General features: G+C 40.9%; 3 protein-coding genes across 3 annotated transcripts; 2 read left to right on the top strand and 1 right to left on the bottom strand.

Annotated features, from left to right (window-relative positions):
• Positions 1-4,424: 4,424 nt before the first annotated feature.
• On the top strand, positions 4,425-5,847 carry szl (sizzled). The gene is made up of 4 exons (XM_049573290.1): positions 4,425-4,753; positions 4,875-5,041; positions 5,199-5,291; positions 5,420-5,847. The coding sequence occupies exons 1-4, from the start codon at positions 4,473-4,475 to the stop codon at positions 5,728-5,730; spliced, it is 852 nt and encodes a 283-aa protein (XP_049429247.1). The 5' UTR covers positions 4,425-4,472; the 3' UTR covers positions 5,731-5,847.
• Positions 5,848-8,210: 2,363 nt separating this feature from the next.
• LOC125886918 (prolactin-like) lies at positions 8,211-10,610 on the top strand. The gene is made up of 5 exons (XM_049573291.1): positions 8,211-8,291; positions 8,380-8,558; positions 8,709-8,810; positions 8,917-9,102; positions 10,384-10,610. The coding sequence occupies exons 1-5, from the start codon at positions 8,282-8,284 to the stop codon at positions 10,591-10,593; spliced, it is 687 nt and encodes a 228-aa protein (XP_049429248.1). The 5' UTR covers positions 8,211-8,281; the 3' UTR covers positions 10,594-10,610.
• An 883-nt stretch (positions 10,611-11,493) lies between these two features.
• Positions 11,494-15,709, bottom strand: dbx2 (developing brain homeobox 2). The gene is made up of 4 exons (XM_049573292.1): positions 15,433-15,709; positions 14,246-14,329; positions 11,829-12,013; positions 11,494-11,682 (listed from the first exon to the last, which is right to left on the bottom strand). Exons 1-4 carry the CDS (start codon positions 15,707-15,709, stop codon positions 11,494-11,496), a joined length of 735 nt encoding a protein of 244 aa, XP_049429249.1.
• Positions 15,710-23,419: the final 7,710 nt, after the last annotated feature.

The following is a 23,419-nucleotide window of genomic DNA, read 5'->3' as shown; positions in this document are numbered from 1 at the left end:
TTCGGGGGGGTGGGGTAGGAATAAAGATGACGCTCATGTACACTGCACAATTATTTCTGTGTCCTGTGATTATTAAGTTGATGTGCTTGACTGTGCGTAAGATTTTTTTCAATTAAACTGTCACAGATTATGGGTATATTATCGTGAATTGCGTCATAGCAGCTCTGCATTGTTCATCTGCCAAGGCTGCACAATAATGCTACTGAAATGATTTGAATGGCAGTGGCCTGGTTTTGAAGAGCAGCAGCAGTTTCCCAGTGCTTTAGAATGAGCTCTCTTGAGAGTTCAATATTAGTCACACAAGTCAACATTTTATGTAGATAAGAGACTTTTATTGAACCCATACTGGGGGGATTCACTTGATACAGCAGCACAAGAGACAAAAGCAAAGGAAAATGTGATTGGGTGAAATTGAAACAAGATAAAAACATGCCAGAAATAAGCTTAATATTAAAGCTACACACACTATATCCACATTTTGCTTATATAGACACTACACAGATACTATATGTCCATGATGAATGTCAGACTTATGTTCAGTGTGTTACCCAGGGTTAGCATATTGAGTCGATCCACAGATGTCTCTAGTTTCCGGGGGCAAGTTGTCTGCTCGCCTCGGCGTGGCAGCGTCTGCCCACAAGGCCCGGAGACTGGATGTGACAATTGAGTGCTACTGACAGTCTGCACAGGGACTGTCAGTCCTCCTGGAGCCCAGCAGGATGGAGAGAGGGGAGGGGGCGGGTTATAGGAGGAAGAGAAAAGAGGCAAACGGGGGTTCTACCTCTTAAGTTAATGAGTCTCTTATGTGCAAGGAGAGCTTTTATCTGAATTCACTGTGTTGTAAGGCAGGCCAGCTCAGACACCTTGTCCCCCCTCCTTTCCTTCCCAAACACACCTCTGTCTTTGATGTGTGTCTCAGGTGTTTGTTCTGCTGTCCTGCTCTGCCAGTGGAGACTACTGTAGAGGGAAAATGCTCCAAACAGAATTTATGTTATTCTTTTCAAGTGTTTTTGGCAATAACTTGCATCTCTACAGACATCCTTTTTTAGCTGGGTATTGGAGCAGTAAGAGTAGAATTGACAAGATCTTCAAGGGACATGTTTGAAGTTGGTCAAATGTCACTACTGTGGGGACTCACTCTGCGCTTTTAGAACCTTTTAATATAGCCCTTTCAAGGCTTTATTTTAATGTAAAATTACTACATGTCTCATGGTGTGCTTTTGTAGTTAAGATGACATTGTTTTGTAATTTACTATGTATGGAGCAGCCACAAGATTTCTCTCTAAATGAAAGCACCACATCTTGCCTCTCTATTTTCACCTTAAATGAAAAGTTTCTCAAAACTGAGCCATGATGGTGAATGATTAAGTCTTATTTACACCGTGCAAAAACAGACATTTTTGTTGTTGTAAATATGACCCATTTAGCAGCTATCTTTGCTAAAGATGACTGAATTTGGAAAGGATGACGTGCACCAGCAGAAAAGATCCCTGAATGTAGTGAATACATTGACTTTGCAGTTGCAGAGAGAAGCATAGACGTGTTTTGGTTCAGTGTTTGTGGCCTTAGTGTTTGCCCCGCCCTGACCTGTTCCCACTTTCCTACTGTCTTCTACCTATACCTGCCCAGTTCCTTTGTTCTTTGATCCAGATCAAACCCGAGACTGGATAATGTGATCTAACTGAATTTCAGAATCCTTTTTTTTCCCCTTCTTCTTCTTTTGAACAACCCATTTTCAGGATTTGATCCCATCCGATAGCTGAAATCCGATCAGATTGTTTCTGAACAACCATCTGCTTATGTGCACTTGTGGTTTCCCTAAATTCTTGGTTATTTCCCTGCTGATTGTTCCTGCCTGTTTGCCTGTCCATCTAATGTTCACCTCATCTACCTGTAAGCCTGCTAGCTTCACTATAAGTATCTTTTTTTTTTGCATCCACCTGCCTGTTGTTCTGCATTTGGGTCCTCCATGCCTGTGTTGCTCCAGTCAGCTGTGACAAAGATACACACCAACATGGAAATATGTTATATGATAATTAATTAATTTTAGGGTGGATTTCTTTTAAGTTAAAGTCCTGATGCAACTTCTGGCAGCGCTGAATCCAAAGAATTACTTCATATAGGGTTCCTTCCAATCATTAAGTAGTTTTAAAAAGCATTATATTAATTGATTATTATAAAAGTAAGGCCTTAATTCAGTGGTTCCCAACAAGTGGGTCACAGGCGGGCCCACTCTGAATGGACCGCAAGTGACTCACAATCGTGTCACATTTGTAAAAAACACTTTATTTTTTAAGTACAGTAAATTTCCAGCACATAGCTTTTATTTTGAAGTGCTGTTTTCTACTGTAAAGTGAGTGACTAACAGGCAGCTACTTGGCAGAGACAGCAACCTAGCTCGACAACACGGCCAAACGCAAGTATGACGCTAAATGTATTAAACCGTGGGACCATTAAAAAGTCTTAAGTCTGACTTGCCTTTAGCGGTAGCAGTCCTGTAAGTACAAAGTCTGTGAAAATTAGTGTCTTGTATGTATAGTGAAAAATGGCAGTGCAGTGTTGTGATTTCAATATAGATTTGGCCAGATTTTTAGCCCAAAATATACAGTTTTATAGCTATATGAATTGGAGCGGGATGACATTCAGTAGCAAAAAGGCCAACGCATAAATCTAATGTATATGTTGACTTTGAACCTGCAAAAACAATGTTTGATTCCGTGTTAAGTAAGATGCAGCAGTTCTGTCTGTCGTAGGGGTGAGGCATGTTTGACAGACAGGTGCCTGACCATTCATTTCATACTCCTATCACCTTCTCATTAACTGCGGCAGGGGCAGGCAACACATTACCAAGACAGACACAGTGTCTACAGGGCAGCCATTAGGCTCAACAACAGACCCCTGCTGGGCTCCTGGCAGGGGGAGCTTGTTAAATGTGTGGGCCTATTGTTCTCCTAAATTGGTCTGTGACTCTAATTGCCCAGTTAGTCCCCCACTTACAGGCTGCACTCGTCTACCCGAACTGGAACCAGCCTCCACTCATCAGATCAGGCTGTAAAAGTTGGCTTCGCTGGGGCCGATGGAGGGCTCTGGCTGGCTGCGAGAGCACAGACCCTGCTGCAGACAGGGCCGGTATACAGGCGCAGAAATGAGAGCAGGGCCAACTTGAATGGGGTTTACTTTGGCATGTCTGAATCCACAATAAGCACGGCAGGCTGGGTGGGATAGAGACCTCTGATTCATGAGGGATAGGTCTCAAAAGGCCCAGAGGCATTGGCCCCAGATACACATCTAAATCTGGAGACAGACGACATCCAAACAAATCCGATGATGCTGTAATGTAGTTCTATTGTTAAAGAGAGAGCGAGACAAACTAGCACTTAAGTCTGTGCCTCTGGTCTGCATCTCAGGACGAGATCTCTGGTGTCTTGCATGGGATGTTGGCATGTCATGACTGAGTGTGTATGCGTCTGCGTCACAGCAGACTGGCTATTTGTGGTGATAAGTACCATCCAGGTAATTGAAATCTCGTCTAAAGGACATTTATGTGTACATTACTGCATTAACTCATCACACAGATCTTTGTGTCGAGTGCCATGTGCAGTACAGTGGCTGATGATGCATCAAACAGATCAGCCTAAAAGGTAGCCTAATAGTATTTTGCATATGTTTGTGTTATTGGCAGATCAAAGCCAGGTGAGCCAAAAGAGACGCTGCTTTGCTAATGAGAACTGGAGGCTCTGCCGATAAGGTCCTCCAATTAGAAAGCAGGGACACATGAAAGAGACTAGCAATATGAAAGAGACTGCCTGTCTGTCTACAAAAACCTCAGATGCATTTTGTGACCCTCAGCAAAGCCTCTTCGTGGGATTTGGTTGTTTTTGAATGTCAGCCAATGTGAAAAAAGAATATTTCACTTATTGTGCTCAAAGCAGACATAATATAGGGAGTGGAGAAAATATCATTCACTTATGAGGTAACTGAGTCACTTTGAAAAACTGCAAAGATTGTGTGCCAAGTAGCAGCACTTAAGTTAGACACATATTATAGATACTTTGAACACCACGAGTTAGAGTTTTCAGTTTCTTTTCCATGAGGTGTTCACATTATAAGTCCTCCTGGACTTAGAAAAGCAAATGAAGCACATTCTGTGACTGTACTTCACTCAGTGAAAGCTCTGTTGTGATTGCCCATTGTCCCCCCTCCCTACCCACTCCTCACACACGCCCTCCATCTGCTTATTACCCCCCCGCTGTCTGCAGTCATCACAAAACAAGCCGTTGTCTCCAAACACATCGTCTCTGCGTCTTTGATAGGTAGTTGATAACAGACTTACAGACTGATGGGGCTGGCTGACCTTGCTGTATATAAAGCAGGGAGGGAGCTACACAGTCATTCAAGGACAGAAGACACTTCTGACAACAAGGCTCATCTGTCTACCTTGAGGACTCTGTGGATTTTGCGAACTCGTCAGCATGGCTGTGTTCTTCAGTGTGGCTCTCCTGGCTATGACATGTCCCTCGATTGCGTTCGACATGGGTCAGTCCACTCGTTGCGTCACCATCCCCAACCAGATGAAAGTCTGCAAAGATGTTGGATACTCTGAGATGAGGCTGCCTAACTTCTTGGGTCACAGCAACCTGGAAGGCGAGGTGGTGCCACGTTCGGAGGATTGGAGGCCCCTGCTGCAGACAGGCTGCCACCCTCAAGCCCAGGCCTTCCTCTGCTCCCTCATTGCTCCTGTCTGTCTCGACACGTAAGGAGATTCTACATTATATGTTCTTTTCACTCTCTTTATTTTCTGTGAACAAACTTTGCTTTTATTATTACAGAAATTTTGAGTACACTGTGTAACAGTCTGTCTTTCTTTCCTTCAGTTTCATCCAGCCATGCCGGAGTCTGTGTGTGGCAGTGAGGGACAGCTGTGCCCCGGTGCTCGCCTGCCAGGGTCACCCATGGCCCGAGGCACTTGATTGTGACCGCTTTCCTGCCGAGGAAGACATGTGCCTCTCTCCTCTTGCAAAGTTTAGCCACTTTGCCAAAGGTATGCATGGATCACAGACTAATTACTAGAACTCATTTTACTTTACTGCCTTGTCACTTCATTGCCAGAGAGAACTACCAAGTGCTTTCTCTGTTAGATTTTCTGTAATTACTCTGCCCTACAGTTTTGTTAAATTATGTTTAATTTGTTATCGCAGACTTACCCAAACCTGCCTGCCAAAACTGCCCGTCTGTGGAGGAGGCTCCGGCAATGAAAACAGTCTTGGATGCTTTTTGCCAGAATGACTTTGGTAAGTTTCTGAATTATTTCACTGTGCTGTGGTTTGGTGGTGTGGATTCTGTTTGTGCATGTTTTTTTTTTCACAATTGTATGTAATTTTCCAGGCGGATGATTAATTTGTTTTCCTCCTCTCCACAGCTGTGACTGCCAAACTTCATCGCCATCGCCTACCTGTGACAGAGCCAGAATTTGAGGTTGAGGGCCGTGTTGAGTTTATTCGCCAGGGACCTCTCCTGCCTTACGACACGCAGCACCTACTCCAGCAGTGGCTCCTCATCAACCTGCGATGCGCTAACGCCCTCGTGCGCCCTGGACGCTCACAGCTGTACGTGCTGACTGGTTCTGTGCAGCCTGATGGCACCCTCGCTATCAGCCAACTCTTCCCTTGGCACAAAAGAGACGCTAACATCGCAGTGGCCACTCGCAAGTGGAAGCACCATAGATGTTGAGTGAACTGATGCTTACATGTAAAAACTGGAGCTCTGAATCTGTGTTTGAAGTGTAGACTCGCACAAGAACAAATACGATTCCACACCTGAAACACAGTTGATTTAAGACAAAATCAAGCAGCAGTTTTGAGATGGAGAGTGTAAGCTAAATGGATATAAGAGCAGAGCTGGACATCATCATCCTTTGCCTCCCTCAGCAGCTCAACATCTCATCCCTGCTCTGACAGCACAGTAATAGAATGCACTCAAACCTGTACATAGTATTAATTAATGTAAATTGATTGCAGAATATATTTTCTATAAGAATATTGGTGTATTTATGACATCTTTGTATGTGTAAAGATGACAATAAATGTTTTTTTCTGCAAAATAATACCATTGTATGTGTCATGCTTAACAGTAACACTTTCGTTGACCCTACTGCTCAGCCCTCTATAGACCTGTGGCAACTCTGACATACTTTGTATACAGCAGACGGTAGGAGTGATGAGACTGTTATTACTCATTTCTCCACAAGGGGGCACACTAATGGAGAAGCATAGCATTGGCTCATTATAATAGTACCATGCCCCCTTTTCATTGCAGGTATTGAAAAGGTTCAGAGATAATGTATAATGCAGTATAAGAAAATTACAAAATGCATGCATTCATTCAAATGTGAATTAAACTCCCTTTTGCCTCGATACACTTTCATAATAATAGTAATACATTTTATTTATAGGCACCTTTCAAATCACTCAAGGTCACTTTACAGGCATAAACTGGTGGGACAGTGAGGGACATTTTCTGCTTTGCATTTACAAATTATTCATTCCATAATGTAGAAAGTGGCTCTGTATAAGAAGTAAACCTGTAGAGTGACTCATGACTGTATTCACTGTAGATGGCCTGTGGTCTTGGCCATTCTATGCAGCGCTAATGAGAAGATAAATCACCCACTTTACATTTGAATAGCCTCGTTTTCACTACTAGGCTGAACACTTCTACCATGGGTTGTTAAACAATGGGGTTATTCTATACCTTTGTGTGCTACTATTATTTTTATTGTTCTGTTTTGCTGCTGACGGATGAGCTGTCTTTTAGTTTACAATAAATGCTGAAGTGCTGAATGCTTTTAAGTGATTTAGATATTGTTAGTTGACCAAACTGGGCTACAGATTTCTCAGATATATGAGTTAGTAACAGCTTGATTTATCACATCCATTATGCAGGCATACTGGTAAAACAAGACAGGACTTCTATGCAAATAAATCAGGAGGTTTTTACTGGGTGCTGACACATGCGCAGATCTCTTCCTCTCCAGAAGAAACAGACCCAGTGATTTAAACCACTTTTTTTTAACACTGCTTATCATAGAGGGGCTGCTAAATACGGTGGCTGGCGTGAAAACATGAATGGGCGTATCGAGAGCCAGTGTTTGGTTGGTGTGTTTTGGGCTTCTGTAGAAACATGGCGTGCTCCATGGAGGAAGAGCAGCTCCCTGTGCAGATATAAATGGCTCATTCTGACATAACAAATCCACAATGATTCTTACTTTCAGATGACTATACACTAAAGAAAACATACATGACAACATATTCCATTCCTGCCAATACTTCTCCCTGAATCAGTGGTAGGCAATCTGCTGCTCTGGAGCTACATGCAGCTCTGAGGACCCTCTCCAGTGGCTCCCTGTGGCTTTGACATTATCTATATTTTTTAACATTCAGATTTTCATTTTTCATTGTCAAAGGCCTAAAGTGATTACTGCATTATACAGTTGTAAAAATGTGTGAATAGCCTTTACATAGAATAAAATACGTTTTAACGTTTCATCAACTAAAATGTGCATCACACCTCTACGACCTGGTGCCATTTACTCAAAAAAGGAAAAGTTGTGGATTTAATAATATGTGGACAGATTAACTTGCTTTCACCACCAATGCTGCACGGTTAAAGAACTAAATAATTATAAGTAGCTCACTGCAAAGTAGCCACCTTGTAGTAAATCGTATTAATGACTGCTCATTTAGACGTACTAGTAATATTGATGGGTTAATTTAGACTTCACAGGCTGTTACCTTTATTCAAATATGTTTTGCAGCTCCACACTGATTTTTTTCCTTCTTTTTTTTTAATCCAGTAATGGCTCTTTTAATAGTGAATGTTGAACACCCCTGCACTAAATCCTACACACTGGAGCCTGTATCTCCTTTTGTAGCAGATTTTATTACACTTAGAGAGAAGCACATTTGGACAAAGAGCTAAGCACAGTTATACAAGTTTTTGTTTATGTCATACACTGAAATGCTTATTACTTATTATTTCATTATTACCTACTACGCCTGTCTACAGTGTGTAGTATTTTTTGCGCCTGGGTTCGCTTTGACTGCTCATGACTGAGCAGTTAATTAAGCGAAGCATATGACGTACAAAGAGAAGAATTTATCCTGTATAAACCAATTTGTTTAATCAGCAACTCCTTCATTGTGTGAGTTGGCCTTGGCGATAGTACCTCTGGTGGGAAAGGAGCTCTACTCATCATCTGGTCCTCCACTGCAAGAAAGGAACCATGAAAAAAGGTAAGACATCAAAGTGACATATTAAATGCAAAGTTTTTATTTATATGTATTGCTATGATCTTAAGTGACTAAAAGTTTTTCCTTCCAGTTTGGCTTGCTGTTCTTTCGCTGGCGTACCTGGAGCTTTCCATGACTGTTGTCACTGCTCCGATCTGCGCCTACGGACAGGCTAGATGCCATGTTCCTTCCCTGGCAGATCTCTTTGACAGGGTCATACAACAGTCCTCAAGAATGCACGGCATCTCCAGTGATCTGCACTCTGAATATGTGAGTTCTTTTAATTCAGCCCTGACATTGACCATCCATCACCATCCATCAATCCTTTCGACCGCCATTCATCCATCATCATCAGTCACCCTTGTTTGTGTTTTCAAGCACTGATATCACCATGTGTGATTCGTGTGTCCGTCTTTGCAGGAGCAATATTTCTTTCCCAGGAAGAATCTCGTAGGAAAACACAAGTGCCACACATATGGCATCCTGACACCAGATGATAAGGAGAATGCTCAGAGGCTGGGGGTAAGCATTTGTCCTATTAATATTAGATATGATGATATCACTGCATGTTGTCAGAGATAATATAAACTTTACCGTCAGCTTATTCAAGCAACTCTTTCATGTGCAGCGAGAACAACTGACAGAGGTGATCCTGAGTCTGCTGGGGGCCTGGGGCGACCCCCTGTCCCAGCTCTACCGCAGCATGTCTCAGGATCAGAATCAAGACTTCAACCACCACAGCAACAACAAGGCACTGGAGATCAGTGATATGGTGCACGAGCTGAGGGAGGGAGTGGCAATAATGGCTGAAAAGGTAAGGATCCACTCATGGTTGTAGTGATTAAATGTTACATCTGCAGTTTGTAACATTTATAAAAATACACTTTTGTCATATCTAAGACAAGTGTCCCTATATCCTGACAGTATTATACGAGACAGGTAATCTGTAGAAAGAAATCATGCACCCTTGCCTCCTCCTAGTGCCTTTAACAGTATTTGTAAGTATCCACTGCAGCTGAAGGAAAACAACCAATCAGAGCTGACAAATCTCTAACCCATGTCAGTCACCTGCTGCCAAACTCTCAAACTAGGCAGTGCTGATCAAATTTGAATTAAGATTTTGTGACTGCATTGCCTATTTCTCAAATCAAATGTTTTCAGAAACTTATTTTAGTGTACTGTTTAACTGTAAAATGAGAAAGTTTGGTACCTGTAGCTAATCAGTACTAAAATACTGTATAGGCGAGAAACAGGCAATGCAGTAACAGAATCTCGATTCAAATTTGATCAGTGCTGCCTAGTTTGACAGTTTGACCGCATCTCATGTGCAGTGTCTGACGTGATTGATCGCTGGCTTAAGGATCAGGCACATTAAACTGACATCAGAGAATGAGCAGCAACTAAAGCGGGATTTATACTTCTCCCGCAAATCAACGCGAGCAATAACTCATGTAGTTACAAAACATTTCTGCTCAAGAGCTCAATGGCTTAAAAAAATCTGATAACAACTCTGTCTTGACTCAATCTGTTTGTTTAATTTCCTCACTTGATTTGTACTTATCATGCCTTGAGCTGAACTGCCAATCAAAGTGACTTCATTCACCAATGGGGTCTACCGTCTCTGGTGGGAAAAAAAAACTAACAAGGGTCGATGAGAGCCAGCAGTGCGGGACACACCTCAAAAACTACGGCGACAGGCTCTCACTGACGCCCTGACATTGATCAACAGCCGACCTTCAGCTTGGTGTGACAGGGACTGTCGGTTCTGATTGGTTGTTTTCATTCAGCTGTGTTGGGTTCTTGCAAATGCCATTAGAAGGACCAGAGGGAGGCAGAGGAGCATGATATTTTTTCACAGATTATCTGTGTCATGTACCATTGTGTGGATATAATGACAGTTTTAGCAAATATGACAAAAGCTATTTTTTATAAAAGTTACCAACTGCAGCATTAGGGCTTGTTTATTTGCAATGTATCTAATTTTAGTTGAAATATATCACTTTATTCAAGTTTGTTTTTTGTCCCACTGTGTGTCCTAATGCATTCCTTTAAAACATTAATTATGTACCTGCAATGTTTCCTCTGTCTGCCTCAGATGAAGCTATCGGGAGTGCTCAGTAACACTGTGGGATCCATCGCTCCTGAGAGTGCGGCCCCCTCCTCTGCCTTTTCCTTCTACAAACAAGGACAGCTCAACTCAGTGGACCATCATGACCTACTCCACTGCTTCCGCAGAGACTCCAACAAAATCAAAAATTATCTCCGTATCCTAAAATGCTCCATCCTTCCTGGACTGGACTGTTAATAATGATAGCAAAGCAGTCTAGTGTAGTATCTTCAAATATTAGCTGACTAGAAGAGAGGTTTTTTTTGTCATTTGCCTTTAACTACATGTCATGTTCTCACTGTCCTGTAATGTGTGCATTCATTATAGAGGATTGTCCGTGCCTCTTGCAGTATTATGTCTGTATTATATTTGTCATAGGTAATCAAACAATTTTGCATTGAAGCATTGAGCATGAAAAGGGCAAAAAATAAATTTGAAGCAAGCATTATCGTTTCTCGTCATTTTCTTTTTGATGGGGAGCACACGCTCTGTGTATTCATAGAAATGGTAGATGGTGTATACTGGAGTGTTCATCAACATGGAAATGTTTTTTTAAGCACAGTAAGAATAAGCAACATGGAAATGAGGATTCAGTGAAACACTTTATTTACAGTTGATCTAAGAATCCATGATCATGAAAAAATATATTTACAAAATATACCAAGTGAAATTTAACTTCACTTTTGGATCATGAGCAGAGCATTACTGTAAAGCTGACCATAACATGAAATAATAACATAACAGTCTGATATGCAGATGCTTGAAATGAAGTGACTCATTTGCACATTTAACTGATTGCAATTACAATCGAAGAGCGGGAATCTTTCCTGGAAAGACTTGTCAGTGTAATAACTAATAAATTGCTTACTGAAGCCAGCAAAACGCAATAAGATGATTGACCCAGCAGTTGAACCTAATTACATTTATGATGCAACAAGACGTCTACATGCATGGAAACGTTAATATCATCAGTGTTAGTCTTCATAGAAAGTGTATTCCATCCACATATTTTTAACACCCTCCCAGTATCGTAGCCTTTTTACTGGTTTTTGTGGATTTGAGGAAGTCCTTGGTTTACTTTCTGCTCATTACAGCCTCTCATGTGTCCCTGACACTCTTCTGTGATGGCGACCTCTCTGTTTTTACGTCAGCGTGATGCTGTGGTTCTTCCTCTTCCTGAGCAAGACCTCGAGCCATGAGCTCATCCATCGGGGAACGGGTGTTATGAACCTCCTTCTCCTTACAGTTCCTCCACTTCATTCGACGGTTCTGAAACCAGATCTTCACCTAAAGCAACAGGAGAATGGAAAAGCATTTAGTTCAGCTGTAAAATTAAAGGATGTATAGAGGTGTTTCTTTTTTCTGCTTAACATCTTTTAGAATCAGAGGTTAATCAGGCAAAAATGAGGTGATTCCTTCCCTCTTTGTCTAACCTGTGACTCTTTGAGACTGAGATCAGCTGCCAGTTTGTTCCGGTCTGTCTTGCTGATGTATTTCTGTCTCCGAAAAGTTCTCTCCAGCTCCTTCCGTTGTTCTTCAGAGAACACAGCCCTCCTGAGGATCCCTCTGCGTGACTTAGGACTTATATCGGCAGACCACATTCGAATATTTGCTCCCTCTGAAACATAAATCATATGTTAAAGTCATACCCTTTTCCACCAGAATTAGCAGGTGTACAAAGATTTTCTTTTTAAAATAGGAGGCTTGCTAAATATAGTCAGTAGACTGCAAGGCTCTGCAGCATACAAGCATGCCTTTCTGTTTTTTTTTTTTGTTTTGTTTTGTTTATTATTGTTTAGTAGTGTATTATGTTCAACATTTGGACAGGCCTGAAAATAGGTTAGTAAACAGCAGGAAGCAGTGTGGAGGCAGGTGAAAATGTGATAGTGGTTACTTCTTTTTATATTGTTTTCCTATTAATCTCTCTTTCAGACTTGGTCGATGTTTGAGTATTGCTTGGGGCGGAGATGGATGGTATTTTGTGGAGCAGTGTTTTGATCCAAGCTGCTATATTAATATCAGTGAGATATGGGTCTTTGATCAGAAGTTGTCATTTGTGGACTGCGCAAAGTGAAGTAATATATATAACAGGGGTACAAGTAGCAGTCAGGGGAATACAGAGGTTGTGTGTAGTGAATTGAGATGAGACAGCACATTACTGGCTAATCTGGCTATAGATCGTTTTGTCAAGGGTTTAATGATATAGACAATGTTTGACTTTGAGGCACAAATTTCAATTCTATCCACAATCAGTATGCACACTTTACCAACCATACCACATTTCCTACCTTTTCAACCCTAGATCATGCCTGTTATTGTCACACTCACTTTATCACTCACATTTGATTTCTCTTTTTCTATTTGTCCAATTTAACAAACTGGGGGTGACTAAAGAGAATAGAAAGCCTCTTCAACTGAGAAAAAGGGATTTGGTGAACTGTGAGGAGCAATCCCACGCTACTTCACTCACAGGTGCACGCACAACAAAAGTCAAGTGGAACAATTTATCTGATCCATTCAATGTTGCCTTTTTAATCTGTACGACAAATCTGCACATAGACCACCTCTGGGGAGCACATAACAGGTTTGGACATGCTTCTCACTTCTCTATTGGGACTCAATGGCTTTCACTTAAATAGCTGATTACCAGGTCATCCCTGGGCAACGTGTGTGTCTGCCCTAGTGGGCCAACCATAGAGCCCTGCAGGACACCAACAATAGAGCCGTTCAATGGAAATGCCATTACTCGATGGCTCAGTGGCCCAACACTAAATCTTTTCACTTGCAGGTATGAAGCCAGTTTGTATGTGAAGATGAGCTCGAATAAGTCTATAAAAGTCACTTTCATTGAATGCTTTATGTCCTAGTCAAGAAGTCTCCAATGGGCAGGAATGAGAGTTGAAGGACAGGAGAAAGGAGGGGGGTTGGCGGACCAAGCTCTTTAGCCACACAATGGCCAGGGGATGTTCCTGGTCCAGCCCTCTTCTGTAGAGAAATGGACAAGTTTTTTGTGCTCAGCGGAGTTCATTGCTGCAGTGAAAAATTGCAGTGAGGTCGCGTGTGGATGGTGGAGTGAAAGTGCCAATTGGTCACGGCCAGACTTGGCATTGTTGTGTTGCTGGGCACTGTGGGAAAGTGTCAGCCTACTAAGAGGACTCCAGGGACCTGGGGGATGAAGGCTTTCTGATTTGTGCTGTTTTCCACAACATTTGACAGTCATCATAGGTTGCAGAAACTAATAACTTCCAACTGCTGTGGAAGAGTGCCAAAATAAGACAGCTGCTTGTCTTAATTAATTAACACTACTAGAGTGCGATGTAGCACTCTACTCAAGTCTTGCGTTATATGAACTGAAACACTTCAAGCACAACTCAGAGGAAAATTGAAATATTTCACATGCACTTACAGGTTTTCTGAAAGTTTTCAAAATTCATGAGCCTGAAAATTAAACTTGAAGCTGTTGGGATTCTCAACCAAACTTATTAATGTGCTGAGGGAGTGAGCTTTGAAACAATCTGCCTTATTCAGCAGTAGGAATTCACACCTGGTAATTATAATCTTAATATGACAGAAGACAAGATGTTTATTAGCTCTGCATATTTGCGCTAGTAAAAGTGTGTATTTGCAAGTACAAAATAGGGGGCCCCGGGGACTCTTAAAAGCCTTGCAACCCACCCCTCTTCCCCATCCTAAACAGCCGTGAATGGTTATGAATAGAGCCGTGCAGAGTTGAGCGGAGAATTAGCTCTTTGGCATTGCATCAGTAATTAGCTGTGAAAAGCATGGGAGACCCTGCTGCTAATGCTTAGAGAGTAGCTGAGGCATTGCTGATGAGGCATAAAACACTCACTGGAGAAGACAGGAGGGGGGCTGGACCCACCGCAGCATGCCAGCAGATACTGCGGGCTCCGTAGGAAAACACTGCTCAGTACACCTGCAAAGAGAGATAGGGACAGTCGGATATGGTCGTGAAGTAACCAGGTGAGACCTTTATGATCCACAAGGGACTTGGACCTGGATCACCGCCCACTTCTGAAGACACTTGGAGTCCTGTCTTGTCTAACTTTTGTTATCTACATGTTTACAGCATGAGCTTTAAGTGATGTATACTGACACAACTATTTTTGTTTGATATTTATGTTTTTAAAACCGTGCAATCTAAAAGACAGACTCTATTTACAGATTCAGCTTGAAAATTAAATGTTTAAAAAATAACCCAACTCTGTCAATGAACACGCTATAATCTGAAAATTAATTTAATCACATAGCTTGCACAGGTTTATAGTAATTTAATTTTAAACATTTATCTTATTTTTCTTTGCAGTCATTATTTCTTATCAAGTATCATGAATAATTTTATATGTATAATCAAAGCATTTGATCTGTTATCAAATATCAAAGTTAGAAAATGTTATTTGTCACAGATTTTCTTTTATAAATTATATTTGATATATTTTACATTAAATTTCAATACATTTTGTTACATTTAGATGTACACAATCATATCAGAAGTTAGATTTCACAAAATTCTTATATCAGTGAATAAGATCTATATTCGCATTTGAAAATATAGTTCATAATGTAAGGTAAGTTTTTCTTACTTAAGTAGTACTCGGTAATATGTACAAGGAATTTTTGCAAATGCAATGGAGGGAAATTTCAGTGGTTAATCATTTTTTAAATCATCAAGTTATTTCATAAAAGTTGCAAAAATGGCAGCGTGTCTGTGACTTATGCTTATCTCTAACATCCTTTACAAAGATGCATATAATCTATCTAAATTCAGCTTTAGATCTATGAATATGAATTTCCAGCCTAAAACTGAAGAATTTATGAAATTTAACAAGTTGAACAATATTATCCTTTATATGAATATAACGAGTTAGAATGAAGAATTGTGGAAGAACAAAACCATAATTGCTATCAGCATGTCACACAGAGCAACTTTGTAACTTTTATCACATTTAAAATACCTGACATTATCTAAATATATTAGATTTAGTTTGAGGTCTGCTTGCATTAAAAAAAATTGTTTACCTGAGTGTGGCACAAGTGGTGCTCCTAAATCTTTCCCCTGCTGGGGACTGTGGGCCTGGCTTTGGTAGGCTCCATGCTCAGACACCCAGGTTCTCCTCGGACGTTCACACGCTGCTCGTCTCAGGTATCCACCTGCCGTCCCCTCTGGACGGGCTGAAGGTGTCTGTGACTGCAGCAGATTGTCAATAAGAAAACTCTTTCCAGAGTTCCCAAAGCCTGGTAAAGCAGGAGGAGAGCCAGCCATATTCCTCCTGGTACAGCTCTGAACTGAGACCATCGTGTTCACACAGTGACCCGAACACTTGAGTTCCCTCTTCAGCAGTCACAGCTCAGTGACACTAAATTCTCCTTTAATCCCTTCTTGAGTGACCAGGCCAACTTCATTAAACTCTGAGGAAAACAAAAGTTCTCTGCTCTTCCTCTTTCGGGCCTGCACTTTGCTACGGGGCTGCGTCGTGATTGGCTGAGAGGCTCTAATGTGCTTCTCAATTCAGATAAGGCTGGGGCCTTTCTGGAGTGGCAGAAGGTGGGTCTGGCTCATTCATTATGTCAACTAGCCTATTAAATGATAGACACCAGAGACAATGAACTGCTGGCCAAAGTTTAACATGCACCAAACAGTCTTCTCCAGTAGTAAATAGTTTTCTCTTTTCTCCTGCCTCCCATTGTGCCTCATTCAAACCCCTGAGCAGTTCATTTGCAATGTGCTTTTTTTCAGTTTCATTCCAGAAACATTGCTCTGTGAGGGTTTTCAAAATAATTAAAATACAGGCCGTGCTGGTGTGAATAAATATGGGGAGACAGGATAATGTAATTGAATTTCAAAACAGGACATTTTCTCCTGCATGAAGCTGATGAAAGGGAAAGTTTGACTTTCTTTTAAGAAATATGGCATTACACAGCCTTACAAGATGACTACATTATCTTTCAAGCAATTCTTCCCCCACAAAATGACCATTTGTATATCAGTTAATCACCCAGTGTTACCCTTAATTTGTAAAGAAAACTTTTTTTTCACCTGCCTCCATGGAAAACAGCACATGTATTGTATTATTGATTGATTTGGGACCATATTTAACAACAGCAAACTACATCAAACGTCCCTTTACAAAGTCTCACACAACTCGTGCAGTATAATCCAAGTATCGTTTCTCCAGTTGTGTACTCAGTACTTCCCAAACACATGCATTTTCACTTGCACTTTAGTACTTGAGTCAGGTGTTGAAGAAAACAGAGATAAGTTTCACTTTCAATTTGGTTTAAATAGTAGTGTTTAACAAAAATCTTATTTTATTTATTTATATTTAACCTTTATTTAACCAGAAAAAACCTCTTGAGATTAAAAATCTCCTTTTAAAGAGTGTCCTGGCCAAGACAGGCAGCAACATAAGACAATGTGGAAGTAAAATACAGAATAAAAATGTAAAGCTCTTAAAAAAGCAATATAAAACACAAAACCAAAAAGGGTTAATATATACTGGAAATAAACCATAAAAACGAGAGGAACCAAAGAGTGCAACTTTAAGCCCTTAGAGGATTCCACACATGAAGAGCTGCATACATAAATGCTCGCTTGCCAAACTCTGCATATACCCTCGGTACAGACAATAAAATCATGTTTTGTGAGCAGAGAGCAGCCATTTTCATTTTTTGCTTAATGTACACATAACTATGCTGGAAGTACGCCAAGAATAGCTTTGTGAACAAGAAAATGCCAATGAAAAAGTCTACGAAATTGTAAAGAGAGCCAGCCAACCTGAGCACACAGGATACAGTGATGAGTTAGGGGCTTACAGTTGGTAATGATCTCTGAGTCCAAATCATGCAAAAATTCCATAAATTTCATGCGTTTGGAAAGGACTGACCATACAATTGGATAAATTAGACTTGGATTATCCTGCAGGAGTTGTGTCAGAGTTTGTAAATGTATGTTTTGATACAGTTTTGCTGTTGTGAATGTGGTTCCCAATCAATCAATAAATCATAAGGTTCCGTGGAGGCATGCAAGAAACAGTTAAAAATTCTTCACAAATTCAAGGTAGCACAGCATGATGGATTTACAAATGGGCATTTTGTGAGTGAAGTATTCCTTGAAAGTTTAATTTCTCAATCAGTTTGGTGTAAACCTAGCATTTTTCACTTGTGTGCAATGGCCACATAGGAATGATATTTATAATTCCGTATGACATAAATTCTTTAAAATGAAAGTTATAAAATTGAACATTATATAGAAATTAAAATGTTTTTGTGGATGCAACTGTGCTTCACGTGATAGTCATAGACTCAGAGACAGTTTTGACATTTTGTGATGTTTCTATATCACAACAATATTATTGTATATTGAACAACACCATGTCACAAAAAGATCTATTTAGGAATTAAAAGCATAATTCATAATTGTGTTTCAATTTTGGAAACTTTTGGGCTACGTAGTTAAGTTTCCAGTCAGACAAAAGTTTTATTTTACCTTTACAGAGGTCTTTAAGTCCTGGTAGGATTCAGTTCTAGGTTGGCATTGAGAGATCCATGCAGCTCCACAGGCAGTGGACTCAACCACTTAGATATTCAGTGCCAGTCTTCAGTGTAGTGGGGGCATATGCTCAAGGGTGTAGGTTTTGTTTCCACTTTGGAGGGGCATATATGGAACAGGGGTTGGGGGTCCTCTGCCAGAAAAGTTTGAGCATCTTACACTTGATTTTCTGAATTCTGGTGAAATTTCATGCACTGATTTGTGCCTTTTCCCTACAGTGGCCCTGAAAGGTCACAGCACTGCAACTTAAGAAAACACATGCAAAAAGACAAAACACAAGCAAATTGAGAAAACATTTTCATCAATTTGACAACACGTGCACAGCATTTAGAAAACGCGCTGCAAAGACCACAACACAACACATTAGAAAAACGCGCTGTAAACACCACAACAAAACACATTAGAAAAACACGCTGCAAATAGACCGCAACACAACGGAAGTGTTTCCAGGGGACACTTAACCGGACAGGCTTGTTGTTGACGCGGATTTCGAGTCACAGCTCAGTCACCGTCTCTTTCTGTCAGTGGTGTTGGAAAATGAGATAAAAAGTAAGTGTTTTTTTATTTATTTTAACATCGTGATTGCATGATTCAGCCTATTGCAGTGATCTGCTGCTAAACTATCGTTAGCCTTTTGCTTGTAATTAGCCTGCCTTTATAGAATGGGTTGGTATACACCTTAAAATATTATTCCTGCTGTCAAACTGCATCTTTCGAATTTATTTTTGTCCTTGAATGTTACTTGGTGACAGTTCTGAGTAACTATAGTAAATAACTATAACCAGCTAACAGCGTGTTTCACACTATATACAGTCTGTGGTTTCACAATGAATTAACCGTGTGTATTTATTTTATCAGGTTATTAGAATTGGCAGGCTAATTACAAGCAAAAGGCTAACGATAGTTTAGTAGCAGATCACTGCAATAGGCTGAATCATGCGATCACGATGTTAAAATAAATAAAAAAACACTTAATTTTATCTCATTTTCCAACACCACTGACGGAAAGAGACGGTGACTGAGCTGTGACTTGAAATCCGCGTCAACAACAAGCCTGTCCGGACGTGTGCATCACATTTAAGTGTCCCGTGGAAACACTTCCGTTGTGTTGCGGCCTATTTCTAATGTGTTGTGTTGTGGTCTTTGCAGCGCGTTTTCTAAATGCTGCGCACGTGTTGTCAAATTGATGAAAATGTTTTCTCAATTTGCTTGTGTTTTGTCTTTTTGCATGTGTTTTCTTAAGTTGCAGTGCTGTGACCTTTCAGGGCCACCGTACTTTTCTGCATCAAATGTACTATTAATTGGGGAGAAACAAATGCACACATTCTAAATGTTGAGGAGGATGTGTCCCTGCAGGGCCCCCCGAAATCCACACATATACATATGCTGCATATTTGAGGTTTGCAACTGTAAAGTAAAACCGGTCACGTGAACTCACACACACATGCATGTAGTAATGTTTTGGTACAAACACGTCCAATGAGAGGCTTGTGTAACCTTTCACACTGCAACTAATGATCCTCAGCATCATAATAGAAAGTCCAACAAGAGGGGCGACAGACCCGGAGTTTAGGCACAGTAAACAGGCATATCCACGGTCGGGGGGGGGGGGGTGACAGGGAGCTCCAGTCTGCGCGTGTAGATACCTCATGCTGAGCATGGAAATTGGCCCAGACAGCTCGGCCTATTGTGCGATGGCCAGGGAGCCAAAGGTTGCTTGTAATCAAATTTGAGGTTTTATTCCTCAGACTGGTGGAGAAGGCATAGCACGCTGTCACATGATGAGTGTTAGCAAGACTGTGCGCTATCTACTTTTGTTTAGTGAGTGTGTGTGTGTTAACATGCTCCACATGGACCGGTGGCTGTGATAGTACCCCAGGGCTTTTTGTTTGGTGGAGAGTCATTTGTTTATATGACAGAGCAAACAGAAGGGAACCCCAGACTGCTCTCTGTGCCTTTATTTACTGTATTTGTTTACACTTTGAAAGCACCCTGATAGTGGTCAACATATGTTTTATGTGATAACACTGAGGATATTTGCTTAGTTCATTCTCACAGCCACAGTTTCTTTCCACTTCAGATAGCCTTTTAGCAACGAAAAGAATGTGTAGAAACTTTAAAAGTTGTAACAAGCACTTCAAAACCAGCTAAAAGCATAATTAATTCCTTGTAGAATCATATATTTCTCTGTGTTCATCGACAATTTAGGGAGAACCGGTCTCACACGACTTCTGTGCACATTTTAAAAGGCATCGCTAAGAGCGTATCATCATTAAGATTCACCACTTTGTAATTAGCCAGATTCCAATAGGGCTCTCCAGGAGAGGGAGGTATAATTAGGCTATTCTTAAACAGTGGGTCTTGGAAACACCCTGAAGCAAGTTCATGTGAATTTATTTGATGTCCGTCTCTTTTCAGAAATGGAGGGAAAAAAACAGGGGTCCCTTCATTCAGCATCCTCACAATGGCCCTGTTGAAAGCAAGCACTCTGCAGACCGGCTGAGATCCCTTTTCTCTCTTTTTTAACCCCACTAAAGCTCTTAAAAAGATACCGGCCCATTGCACACGCAATTGATATTCCACCACTCGAACTTAATATCGTGAATGGAGGGCCAAGCTCTATGAATCAGGAAGACAATGCGCTTAGCTTAGCAGCAAACTGGCACTTTGTGTGCGGTGTCTGTGCCTCAGAGGAGGAAGTTTCTAATGTGAGCCTCACAATTGTGTGTCTATAGAGTTCTAATGAGCTTCTGTATGCTGAGTGAATGGCTGCTGGCCATTCACCATGAGGGCCCAATGAGCCAGCTCACTGCACCCATTCACAATAGGATCCAGGGGGAATGGGAGTGGCTGTGTCGAGCAACTGCACTGCGTGGACAGTCTATAAAAGATCAACGTACGTATAACCATGCTTCGATTAAGAGTATGTCCATATTAAGACGCTTACATTTAAAAAAATCTTTTTAGCTCACTTGCAGCCCTCTGTCCGTGCTGAACTAGTGTTTTTCCTCACCCAAAAAGGGCGCCTTTCTGTAAAGTCAACCAGAGTGGGTAGTTGTTAAAATGCCAGCTTGTTCTTTTAGTGTGTGTGTGGGGAGAAAATGGAGCTTTTCCAAAACAATGACGTAAGCCTGCCCACTCACACTTTGGGGGGTTGTGCGATAGTAAAGTTGGGAAAAGTAAAAAAGTACATCAGCTTGTGGTTTTTGGAGCATGTTAACGTCAAGCTCATTAGTGATGTGAACTTTCAAGGAAATGTAACCATAATTACTGCACACATTATATTATGGGGTTATTTTTAATTACTTAAGTTACAGTACTATTAATAATGGGTACAATATTTAAGTAATACCTTCAGCATTATTGAGTTACTGGTAAATTATCATTTAATTGTCAGTGTTAAAGTGAAGTCATTGTGTTGGTTCCTACCTGCCCTTGTTTTGTGGGGACAGTTGCGAGACAGTGAAGAGAAGTTGCTATACCCCTAAGTTGGGATGTGCTAGCACTGTCTTGTCGTGTTGGTAAAAATTAAATGAAGAGGAGGAAACAAATGTTGTAGCCTCGCTAATTACCCACAGCCCGGAATAACTTGGGAACACCAACGATCAAGAAAAGAGGGTTACAGAAATATGGAGTTGATATTTTACTGGATATCTTTGGTTTATTTTCATTCATTTATTTTAAGAAAAATTGCTCCTTAACCAAGAGAAAACATTTTTAGAAAACTTCATCCATTGTCCCGGACCACAATTTTATTTTTTAAATTGAAACTGATTGATTGACAACATGAGGTTCTGCAAATTGCTCCACTGACATTTGCAAAGTGTTTGCTGTTACACAAAGACACATAACCATATATGAAAAGGCCGGTACATGGCATTCATCAGCAATGATATCCTTGTGTTCCAGCATGATACTGCACAAATGATGTCATCAGGGTAAAGGTAAACCTTCTCTTGAACCGGTCCAAGCATCATCTAACCTTTATGGGAGATCCTGGAGCACGCAGTCTAGTTCTTGTCATTCTCTCACTCTCTACCTCATCCCTGCAGTTACTTTGTGTTGCCGTATCTCAGGTCATCAAGTAGTTAGCCCTGGGATGGTCCAAGGGTGCCACTGTCTGTTTCACCTCAGTACTGCTCCACTCTGGTATCGTCACTGCAGTTCACCGCCATGCACACAAGATGGCACTGAGAGAATGAGAACCATGTGCATCTCAGTGGAGTGAATGACATGGCATAACATTGTTTTATATTGTGTATTTCTTATACTACGTCTTGTTTTAATCTTCCCACACTTATTTTAATATTATTAATGCAGTTGTTTGTATTGCATTGTTTTGTTGTTCTTGTAGTCTTGCAGTGACCACACAAAATTATATACAACTGGTGGCTGTGCAATGACATCACCCATGCTTAAAGATATACTATGCAGGATTGTCAGTCAGTGTTTGTAGACACGCTTGCCAGCAACAGTGAAGTAAAAGCCATCTTGTATTTGGCGTTTGGTCTCGCTATATTTGTGTTCTTTCGGTGCCGTGTCTCTCGTTTGCCTGCTGCTTACAGTCTGGCACCTGGTCACTACCTTTTTATAAACCCACACCTCACCTGAGCTCCATAAACGTCACACACACAGAAAATAAGGAGAAAATAAGACAATACAGGCAGAGGGGAGAGACTCTGCTGAACAATACACCGCCACAAGTGATGATTGAGAGGGATTACTGTTTGAATCTATACATTGTTCTTAGTGAAATCCAGCAAAGTATGTCTTAAACAATGAGTCGTAATGTAGTCAGTTGTTAAATGTACAGACTCTCTTTTGTCAGCAAAGTTATACTTTCATTTCCACTTAAACTGATCATAAAATGTCAAAATGGTGATGATGAATATGAAGCACTTTATTGAGCAGGCAGACGTAATGAACCATTAGAGCGTACAGTTTTTAATATGACTCATGAATGTCTGATTTGAAAGACAGGCAAGGTCAATATAACATGGAATTATGAAACCAGTGAATCCCAGGAGAGCCCTGTGGGAACAATAAGGCCAGTTTCTCTGCAGTTCATTCCAATTCTGGCACAGATACTGAAAGCAATTCCATTTTGTCTATGGCATTAGTGTGTCTATATAGCGCAGTCATGGCCAAAGTGAATAAGCCTTTGAGAGCTTTGCAATGCATCACCCATCTGGATCTTTTAGAAAAAAAAGACTTCCTCTATTCCACTGCCCTTGTCCTGGGAAATTCAGTGTGTGCGTGTCTGTGTGTGTGTGTGCGCGCACAAACAGCAGGAGAATAGGTGTGTGTTCATACTGTGTGCGTTTATTACTTTTCATTCTTGGCTGGGCACATGCTTTAATGACTCTTATTTTCCTGATGGCACTTTAGGAAATGACAACTTGTGGGTAATACAAAGTAATTACATTTCCTGTGTCTGTACCCAGAAGAAATCTAGTA

Source organism: Epinephelus fuscoguttatus, linkage group LG4 (assembly GCF_011397635.1).
Source record: "Epinephelus fuscoguttatus linkage group LG4, E.fuscoguttatus.final_Chr_v1".
Taxonomy (NCBI): Eukaryota; Metazoa; Chordata; class Actinopteri; order Perciformes; family Serranidae; genus Epinephelus; species Epinephelus fuscoguttatus.
This window is presented reverse-complemented; position numbering and strand designations above follow the sequence as displayed.

Excerpts from the sequence above, each read along its gene's own strand:
- szl (XM_049573290.1), top strand. The coding sequence starts at position 4,473 with ATGGCTGTGTTCTTCAGTGTGGCTCTCCTGGCTATGACATGTCCCTCG. Across the intron at positions 4,754-4,874 it reads GCTCCTGTCTGTCTCGACAC|TTTCATCCAGCCATGCCGGA; the intron begins GTAAGGAGATTC and ends TCTTTCCTTCAG. Across the intron at positions 5,042-5,198 it reads GTTTAGCCACTTTGCCAAAG|ACTTACCCAAACCTGCCTGC; the intron begins GTATGCATGGAT and ends TTGTTATCGCAG.
- LOC125886918 (XM_049573291.1), top strand. Across the intron at positions 8,559-8,708 it reads GTGATCTGCACTCTGAATAT|GAGCAATATTTCTTTCCCAG; the intron begins GTGAGTTCTTTT and ends CCGTCTTTGCAG. Across the intron at positions 8,811-8,916 it reads AGAATGCTCAGAGGCTGGGG|CGAGAACAACTGACAGAGGT; the intron begins GTAAGCATTTGT and ends TTTCATGTGCAG.
- dbx2 (XM_049573292.1), bottom strand. The coding sequence starts at position 15,709 with ATGGTCTCAGTTCAGAGCTGTACCAGGAGGAATATGGCTGGCTCTCCT. Across the intron at positions 14,330-15,432 it reads ACCACTTGTGCCACACTCAG|GTGTACTGAGCAGTGTTTTC; the intron begins GTAAACAATTTT and ends CTCTCTTTGCAG. Across the intron at positions 12,014-14,245 it reads CCCCCCTCCTGTCTTCTCCA|AGGGAGCAAATATTCGAATG; the intron begins GTGAGTGTTTTA and ends TTTATGTTTCAG.